Source organism: Ovis aries, chromosome 15, assembly GCF_016772045.2.
Source record: "Ovis aries strain OAR_USU_Benz2616 breed Rambouillet chromosome 15, ARS-UI_Ramb_v3.0, whole genome shotgun sequence".
Lineage (NCBI taxonomy): Eukaryota > Metazoa > Chordata > Mammalia > Artiodactyla > Bovidae > Ovis > Ovis aries.
In genome coordinates, this window is record NC_056068.1 from 39,946,292 (window position 1) to 39,956,188 (window position 9,897).

At 45.0% G+C, this 9,897-nt stretch overlaps 1 protein-coding gene across 3 annotated transcripts in view; it reads right to left on the bottom strand.

Moving 5' to 3' along the window:
• Nucleotides 1–494: 494 nt before the first annotated feature.
• Nucleotides 495–9,897, bottom strand: part of PARVA (parvin alpha) — a 166,818-nt gene continuing 157,415 nt past the window's right edge. For all 3 annotated transcript variants that reach the window (XM_015101013.4, XM_042233043.1, XM_060399887.1), the window contains exon 13: nt 495–2,546. In XM_015101013.4, coding sequence (XP_014956499.2) covers nt 2,470–2,546 — 77 coding nt within the window. In that variant the 3' untranslated portion in view covers nt 495–2,469. The remainder of the gene's footprint in view (nt 2,547–9,897) is intronic.

Consider the following 9,897-nt stretch of genomic DNA (forward strand, 5'->3'; position numbering starts at 1 on the left):
ACGCTTTTTGAATTTTGCACAATTTACACATTAACTATTTAAAATATGAAAGAATCTAAATTTAGAAAAGAGGGAAAAAAGGATCCAGTGAGCCTACAGAGACTTGATTTTTGCCTCAGCTTTTTTTTTTTTTCTTTTAAAAGAGACAAAGGTTACGTTTGGTTTATTTGTTTTCTGATGCCTTTTACCCTCCTTCAAGAACAGTCATGTATTAGGCACGAGGTTTCATAATGTAAAGAAAAACCTCTACATGAGATGGCAGGGTTATAAAATCAGGCCCAAGCCCTGGAATTTCAGAGTAAGGTAAAGACCTTGGTCTCAAAACACCATTTTCTGACAGATTGGACCTGCTATTAAAAAAAATTTCCAAGTGTTCTGATGTGTTTTCATATAGTGCATATGTAAAATATAAAAAGGAGTGCTCTTCATAAGTCACTTGTCCACTGTCCATTTGCAGCTTGAATATAAGAAAAACGCACAAAATGGAGACAAAATTCATATAGCAAAGCACATTTAAATGAGTTCATTTCTCTTATTTCATCTGCTTTAGTATTGCTCAAGGAGACAAAGCAATTATTTACGCTGAATCGCTATCAGGAATTTAAAAAAGAGCAAACAGAAATAGTACTGTATTTAGTGTTTCTTAATGACAAATGAAGTAGTTCACTAATTATGTAAAAAAGGATTGTATTCTTTTACACAGATTGACACAAGAGAGTACATTTTCTTTGTATCTTAAATGCTGAGTAATACTTCTTTCTTAGAGTGAAATCTCTCCAGAAATAAGTAGTATATTGAAATTATATGGGTTTTGAGTGACTGCAGCGAGACTGCAGAGTAAGAATTGATGAAGCAGGAAGGAAAGTTTGGACACGACGGAAGGCCTCCCTCTGGGTGGTGTAGTTAGAGATCATGATGAATTCCTCAAATCAGAGAGGGGCTTTGCGCAACTGGGCCTCAAGTAGTGCTAAAGTAGTCACAGACATCCAGACATACAGGCTGCTGTCCACCTAGCATACTTCAGAAAATTCTACAATGAAGACACATCAGTACAAGTTATTACCTATCCCAAGGCTTTGGTCAACTTAGAGTACAAATGTTAAATACCACAAGCCACATCCCTCGGTCTGAGGATGTCCCCCTGTATGCTAAGTGTGCAAGTATTTGCTCGACGCTTCTTGTCCTCCTAGTCATCCCTGTTCAGCCCCTTTCCTATCCCAGGCCCTGCAGGCTGAGACAACTTGAGCCCTGTATTCCAAACTTGGGTTCATGTAGAGGGGATCCATGTAACCACAAGCCCGCGGGTAACCCATGCAAGGAAACCTACTCAGATTGGGTCTAAATAACTTACATTTTTGCTTGCCTGAATTAGCCAGTAATTGCATGTGGGTAGACTTCGCCAGAAATGGTCTAAATGATCAATTAGAGGGCAAAAAGGAGTTCCTTTCTTTAAAGCTCAAGAGTCCCTGTTGAAGAGCCCTACTTCCCAAGCCCTGCTCGCATGGGCCTGTGCCCAGCTCTCTGCGGTGCCTGGGTATATTGTACATTTGCCTAACGATAATGAATCGAGGACTTATTTTGTAGGAAAATATAGGGCACTTCCATTACATGCAATCAGGCAAAAAGGCTGCAAAATGTGCCACTCCATTAATTTCAAACAGAATCCTTTCCAAATGTCACCCTGAAACCAGAATAAGGGGTTATTACAAATCTGAAGGAATTAAGCGTAATTTTAATTTGTACAAAGGAGTTGAGGGATACGGCTCCTGCCACACACACACTATTAATTGGGCTAAATTTGATTTGCCAATTTCAGTGTGAACCACCGAGTCCTGACCTAGCCTGGCTGGCGCTGAGATCAGGGGGTCCCGCCGTCTTGGAGGGCGCAGGTGCACGTGCACGCATATACACACGTGCACACGCAAGCGCAGAAGGTACAGAGAATGGGACATGACGGGCTCGCTATTAACGAACATGGGCTTCAAAGAAGCAAAACAAACGGCAGCTTCTGGCGAGTCACGTAACCTCGCTGAGCCTCAGTTTCCTTATCTGTAAAAGGGGCTGAGAACATCATCAACAGTGGGAGTCATGAGAATGCGCGAGCTGGAGTAGGTCAGAACACTTAGCGTGGTGCCCAGCCCATAGGTTACACCCATTAAATGGTAGCTCTTATCTTTGTTTTCATCTTCTGAGGGTGGGTGGGTGGGTGGATGGGCTCTTGTGCCTAAGCTGGTTCCAGATTACACAGAAGGAAATCTGGACCTGGTACCAGGATGGGACAACCTTCACAGCCATTGTGGGGTCAGCCTCAGAGCCTAGGAGGTCAGGTCAGCCCACTGAGGTCACTTCCTTCCTGATCTCAGTTCCCACTATCTCTGGGAAAAGAGCAGCCGGACTTGGAGGGGAGCACAGAGCAGGAGACAAGAATAAGCAGGATAAGGCGCTTCCGGGGACGGTCCAGTCTGACCCTCACTCCACGTTCCGGTACTTGGTGAAGAGGTTGTACAACACTCGCAGGGTAGATTTCAGGTCACAGTTGACGATGTCTGCATAGGAAGCAAAACAAAAACACATTGCTTCAGTGGTGCCCAAATTGGCATGGGTTGTCCCCTTCCTCCTGCCACCCACCATGGGTGCCCAGCATGGTCCTGGGGAGGGGTGTGCTCTCCTCTCTCCCACAGGACATCACTGTGTGCTCTTGAAGAGCCAGCTCCCTGTCCTGCTAGGACAGAAGAGCAGCCCCACAAGACGACCAGGGCCAGGTGGGTGTTGAAGGATGGGAGGGCTGTGCAGCAAGACTTCAGAACAGGGAGCAGTGAGGGGCAGAGGTGCTGGGGTGTGGGTGTTGCACCTCTCACTGAAAGACAGTGGGCCCCAGGGCACTTAGCCTTTGCCCTGGAATCAGCATCTCAGGTGTGAGGACCCTGACCCGACTCTGTCTCTGGTCTCACCTGTGTCTGGGTGCCCCTCTGCCTTTATCTTGCACCACAGCGCCAGCTTGAGTGGTGGAAAGGAGGGGACAGCCTGGGGCTACAGTGGGGGATGAGGCGGTGGCTTAGGACTAAGCCACCTCTCCTTTAAGAAGGAAGGATGGGCCCCTAGAAGGCATAGGATCCCACCTGGCAGGGGATACTTGGTAGATAGGTGTCATTTGAAAGATTAAGGACAGAGCAAGGTGGCTGGGTTTGAGACTGGAAGCTGGACTCTATTATCAGGAGAATTCCACTGTGGGTCCTGAGCTTTCATGCAACCATTTCCTCCCTCTCACTTCCCCTGTCCCCTCTCTCTGTTCCTAGCTTCACTGGTCACTTTCTCTGGCTGCCTCGCGAACCCTCTGCTGACGCTGACTTCTCCACCTTCTCCCCATGAGGCTCTGCTCTGGCCCCTCTGCATTCATGACCCTGCTGGAGACCCTTCCCTGAAGAACCAGCATAGAGAAAACGTAAAGAAAGGAACTCTTTGCCTACTATAGGGCTACATGCTTGTGTCTCTGTCGCTTCCCAAGTCTTTGCGACCCTATGGGCTGCAGTCTGCCAGGCTCCTCTGTCCATGGAATTGTCCAGGCAAGAATAGGTATTGCTACGCCCTCCTCCAGGGCATCTTCCTGACCTGGGGATCATACCCGTGTCTCTTGCATCTCCTGCACTGCAGGTGGATTCTTTACCCACTGAGCCACCTGGGAAGCCCACACAGAGGTACAAACCGTGGTAATTATGAGGAAAAGTTAAAAGAAGAAAAAGGTAAAAGCCTTTCCCTTGTATATGACTATACAAGGCGGGAGAGTTGACATTGAGGATTACCCAAGTCCAAAAAGGACAAGTGGAGGGAAATTCCAGGAGCTGGGGTGGCTGTTTCCCTTGAACTGGGTGCTAGTTACAGGTGGCTCGTGGAATATTTCACTAACCCACACTTTTATGTGCTGCTCTGTTTATGTGATATTTTTCATGGTAAAAGTTATTAGAAAAAAAACCCTAACTGTGCAGAACGTCAGATGAAGTAAATGGTGTCAGAGAATAGAAAATAATAAATGCTTTAGGATTCAAAAGTGGGAGAGAGGAGGCTGAGCTGCTGTGAGAGAAGGGTTTGGGGACAAGGTGAGGGCTCCTGCAGTGGCCTGGTGAATAGGAACGGGGCTCATTCAGGACCAGCAGAGCGGGAGGCGGGGGCTCCAGTGGCTCCAGGTCTTAGCCTGGGAACCCAGGCAGTTGCGGCCACTGCCATAGTCAGGTGTGCCCAGGTCCCAGCACCGCAAAGATTAAGACCAACTGGGCCATAAGCCGAGGGCCCAGGGCTCGGGAATCTCCTTAGGGCTCTCTCAACTCCTGGAAACCCTCCTGCCTGCTCCTGCCCAGGCCTCGTCTCAGTTGTACACCAATCCTGCTCCACCCTGCTGGGCTCAGACTCTGCTCCAAGCTCTCTTGCTGACAGACCAGGGGCTCAGGGACCAGCCGCCAGGCCCGGAGCGCAGCCCCCTTTCTGCTTCCGTGTTGGTTCCTGCACAGATCTGAGCCTCTAACTGGGATCCTGCCCCGTAGCTGAGACCTGCTACCTCGCCCTGCTCAGGATGAATCACTTTCTGCCAAATACAGTCCCCTGTCCTCCCCTTTCTGCTTGATGTTGAGTGTTCCTTAAATTCCACCCAAGTCAAAGATTAGGGCGTTAGCCTGAGGAGGAGCTGCTAGAGAGGCAGACAGGGGCAAAGGTGAGCTCAACGAGGGAGTGCGTGAAGGGGCAGGTAGGGGAACACTGAGGCCTAACTGGTTCCTGGGGCAGCAGGTTCCTAACTGGGCTGCTCAAAGCCTCTTGCCCTCTCCTGTCCATTGTACTCACTGCAGTTAGACTACTTGGTTTCTGGGTATGGTTGTGCAAGATGCACACTCCACAGTACATTATTCACATTTGCACAGTGTTACCATAGATAACAACATAACTCTGCTCCTAGGAGGTTTCCCTGGTGGCTGAGATGGTAAAGAATGTGCCTGTAATGCAAGAGACCTGGGTTTGATCCCTGGGTCGGGAAGATCCCCTGGAATAGGGAATGGCTTCCCACTCCAGTATGCTATGGACAGAGGAGCCTGGTGGGCTACAGTCCATAGGGTCACAAAGAGTCGGACATGACTGAGTGACTAACAGGAGGTGTGCAGCTCACAGCTTGTATGGTCAGACAGCCATGTCACTTAAAGTCCAAAATCCTCATCCAAAGCTTCACAGGGCAGAAGCTGACTCCAGCCCACCTCTCCAGCCTCCTGCCATGTTCTGCTCATTCACTCTGCACTGACCACACTGGCTTTCTTTTACAACCTCCCAATAGGCTGTCCTCCATTATCTCAGCCTCTGCACACACTGTTAAACATCTAGACTGTTCTTCCCAAGTAGCTGACTCCTGATCCTCTGTAGACCTCAGCTCAAAGCACTGCCTTCTTCATGAAGTCTTTCTGACACCTGGTCTTGGTGAGGGCACTCTGTCTTATGTTCTCAAAACTCCCACACTCTTCCTTCACAGCACTCTCTCCAGTTCTAAATCAATGATTTGTGTGCTTATTTGATGAAATCTGTCTCTGCCTGGACTGTGAGCAATGTGACCGCAGAGAATTGATCGTGTTTTGCTCCAGTGCCTGGCCTGGTACCTGGCATGCACAGACCTCAGACATATTAGTGGGAGATAAATGAATGAACTGATGCTGAAGCTGAAACTCCAATACTTTGGCCACCTCATGCAAAGAGCTGACTCATGTGAAAAGACCCTGATGCTGGGAAAGATTGAGGGCAGGAGGAAAAGGGGATGACAGAGGATGAGATGTTCGGATGGCATCACTGACTCGATGGACATGTGGGTTTGGGTGGACTCCAGGAGATGGTGATGGACAGGGAGGCCTGGGGTGTTGTGGTTCATGGGGTCACAAAGAGTCGGACATGACTGAGCGACTGAACTGAAATGAATGAATAATTGCCCAGTGTCCAAATCCAGAAAGAGGGGATGACTAATACAGCCATATGCTCCCAAGAAGGTAAGAGCTGGAAAGAGTCTCAGGGGACATGGTCCTACTGGTGGCTTGAGAGAGAGCATGGCCACGTGTAGGTGGAGGCAAAGTGTTCACAGCAGAATGAGCAGTGGCGTGGGTGCAAAGGAGGAACTTGGGAGCCTGATGAAGGACAGACATGGATGGAGATGAGAGGATTTGTTTTTCTCTTTTAAAGATAGGTGAGTTCTAAGGTTGCTTGAGAAAGAAAATGGCCAATATGAGAAAAGGTTTCAAAATGCCCATTTGACCTAATTAATTTTATTTCTTCTTTTATTGAAGTAAGTTGGTTTATAATACTACATTAGTGTCAGGTGCATAACACAGTGATCCAACATTTTCATAGATATACTCCATTGAAAGTCACTAAAAACAATGGCTATATCTTCCTGTGCTGTGGAGTATATCCTTGTTGCTTATTTATTTTATACATAGTAGTTTGTATCTGTTAATCCCCTACCACTATCTTGTTCTCCCTCCTTCCCTTTCCCTCCTGGTAACCACTAGTTTGTTCTCATATCTGCGAGTCTCTATTCTGTTGTATTCATTTATTTATTTTTTTAGATTCTACATATAAGGGAGATCATATGGTATTTGTCTGTCTTTATCTAGCTTATTTCACTAAGCATAATATTCTGTAGGTCTGTCTATGTTGTTGAAAATGACAGTATTTCATTTGTCTTTATGGCTGAGTAGTATTCCACATTATTCATATACCACATTTTCTTAATCCATTGATTTGTTGATGAGCACTTGGGTTGCTTCCATGTCTTGGCTATTGTAAATAGTGCTGCTGTGAACATCAGGTGCATGTATCTTTTTGAACTAGAGATTTCATCTTTTCTAGTTACATACCCAGCAGTGGAATTGCTAGATCATATTGTAGTTCATGCGAAGAGTTGACTCATTGGAAAAGACTCTGATGCTGGGAGGGGTTGGGGGCAGGAAGAGAAGGGGACGACAGAGGATGAGATGGCTGGATGGCATCACGGACTCGATGGACGTGAGTCTGAGTGAACTCCGGAAGCTGGTGGTGGACAGGGAGGCCTGGCGTGCTGCGATTTCATGGGGTTGCAAAGAGCTGGACACGACTGAGCAACTGAACTGACTGTAGTTCAACTTTTAGTTTTTAAGGAAGCTCCATACTATTTTTCATCAGTTCAATCGCTCAGTCATATCCGACTCTTTGCAACCCCATGGACTGCAGCATGCCAGTCTTCCCTGTCAATCACCAACCCTGGAAGCTTGCTCAAACTCATGTCCATTGAGTCAGTGATGTCATCCAACCCTCTCATCCTCTATTGTCCCCTTCTCCTCCTGCCTTCAATCTTTCCCAACATTAAGGTCTTTTTCAATGAATCAGTTTTTCGCATCAGGTGGTCAAAGTATTGGAGTTTCAGCTTCAGCATCAGTCCTTCCAATGAATATTCAGGACAGATTTCATTTAGGATTGACTGGTTGGATCTCCTTGCAGTCCAAGGGACGCTCAAAGAGTCTTCTCCAACACCACAGTTCAAAAACATCAATTCTTTGGGGCTCAGCTTTCTTTATAGTCCAATGCATATTCATACATGACTACTGGAAAACCCATAGCTTTGACTAGACGGACCTTTGTTGGCAAAGTAATGTCTCTGCTTTTTAACATGCTGTCTAGGTTGCTCATAGCTTTTCTTCCAAGGAGCAAGCGTATTTAATTTCATGGCTGCAGTCACCATCTTCAGTGATTTTGGAGCCCCCCAAAACAAAGTGCTTACTTCAGCAGCACATATACTATTTTCCATAGTGGCTTCAGTAACTTATATTCCTACCAGCAGTGTAGAAGGGTTCCCTTTTCATCCTCTCCAGCATTTACTATTTGCAGATATTTTCCTGATAGCCATTCTGAGAGGTGTGAGGTGCTATCTCTGTTATTCAGATTTGCATTTCTCAGATTAGTGATGCTGAGCCTCTTGTTTCCCATCTGTATATCTTCTTTTAAAAATGTCTGTTTAGGTCTTCTGCTCATCTTTTAATCAGGTTGCTTGACTTTTTGCTATTGAGTTGTATGAGCTACTTATATATTTTGGATGGTGGTTTAGTCACTCAGTTGTGTCTGACACTTTGTAATCCCATGGACTGTAGCCTGCCAGGCTCCTCTGTCCATGGGATTTTCCAGGCAAAAATACTGGAGTGGGTTGCCATTTCCTTCTTCAGGGGAACTTAGCAACCCAGGGATTGAACGCAGGTCTCCTGCATTGCAGGCAGTCTCCTGCATTGTAGTCAGATTCTTTACCAGCTGATCTGCCAGGGGATCCTCTAGTAACCACTTACTGGTAATACAATTTGAAAATATTTTCTCCCATTCAGTAGGTTTTTTTTTTTTTTTTGGTCAATGTTTGTTTTGATGTGCAAGCTTTTAAATTTAAGTCCCATTTATTTATTTTTGCTTTTGTTTCTTTCCTGTTAGGAGAGAGATCTACAAAAATCTGCTACAATCTGTCAAAGAATATCAAAGAATATTTGGCCTGTGTTCTGCTGTAGGAGTTTTACAGTTTCAGGTTTTAAATTTAGGTTTTTAATCCACTTTGAGTTTATTTTTGTATACAATATGAACAAATGTTCTAATTTCTTTCTTTTACATGTAGCTGTCCAGTTTTCCCAGTACAAGTTACTGAAGAGACTGTCTTTTCTCCATTGTACATTTTTGCCTCCTTTGTTGTAGATAAACTGAGCACAAGTCTGTGGGTTTATTTCTGGGCTCTCTACTCTGTTCCACTGATATATATGTCATTTTTATTACTGTAGCTTTGCAATGTAAAGTTATAGCAAATGATTCCCCTAGATTTGTTCTTTATTCTCAAGATTACCTTGGCAATGTGGGGTGTTTTGTGGTTACATATAAATTTTAGGATTATTTTTTCTAGTTCTGTGAAAAATGTTATGAGTATTTTGGAAGAGATTATGTTAAATCTATAATTGCTTTGAGTGGTATGGACATCTTAACTATTAATTCTTCCAATCCATGAACATGGAATATCTTTCCATTTCTTTGTATCATCTACAATTTCCTTCATAAGTGTTTCACGGTTTTCAAATTGTAGAACTTTCACTTCCTACAACTTTACTGAATTCATTTATTAGTTCTAGTAGTTTTTTGGTGGAGACTTTAGGGTTTTCAAAATATAGTATCGTGTCATCTACAAAGATGATAACACCTTTGTAGTTTTTCTTCCTGTCCAGTTGGATACTTTTTATTTCTCTCTTCTGACTGCTATGGCTAGGACTTCCAACACTGTGTTAACTAGAAGTGATGAAAATGGGCATCCTTGTCTTATTCCAGATTTTAGAGAAAAAGCTTTTTAGCTTTTCACTGTTGAGTATGGAGTTAACTGTGGGTTTATCCTGTTGTTATTCAGTTTCTCAGTTGTGTATGACTCTTTACAACCCCATGAACTGCAGCATGCCAGGCTTCTTTATCCTTCACTAACTCCCAGAGTTTGCTCAAACTCACGTCCATTGAGTCGATGATGCCATCCAGCCATCTCATCCTCTGTCGTCCCCTTCTCCTCCTGCCTTCAATCTTTCCCAGCATCAGGTCTTTTCCAATGAATCCACTCTTTTCATCAGGTGGCCAAAGTATTGGAGCTTCAGCTTCAGTCCTTCCAATGAATATTCAGGGTTGACTTCCTTTAGGATTGACTGGTTTGATCTCCTTGTTGTCCAGGGAACTCTCAATAGTCTTCTCTAGCACCACAGTTCAAAAACATCAATTCTTTGGCACTCAGCTTTTTGTATGGTCCAACTCTCACATGCATACCGAACTCCTGGAAAAACTATACTTTTGACTAGATGAACCTTTGTGGGCAAAGTGATGTCTCTGCTTTTTATATGCTGTCTA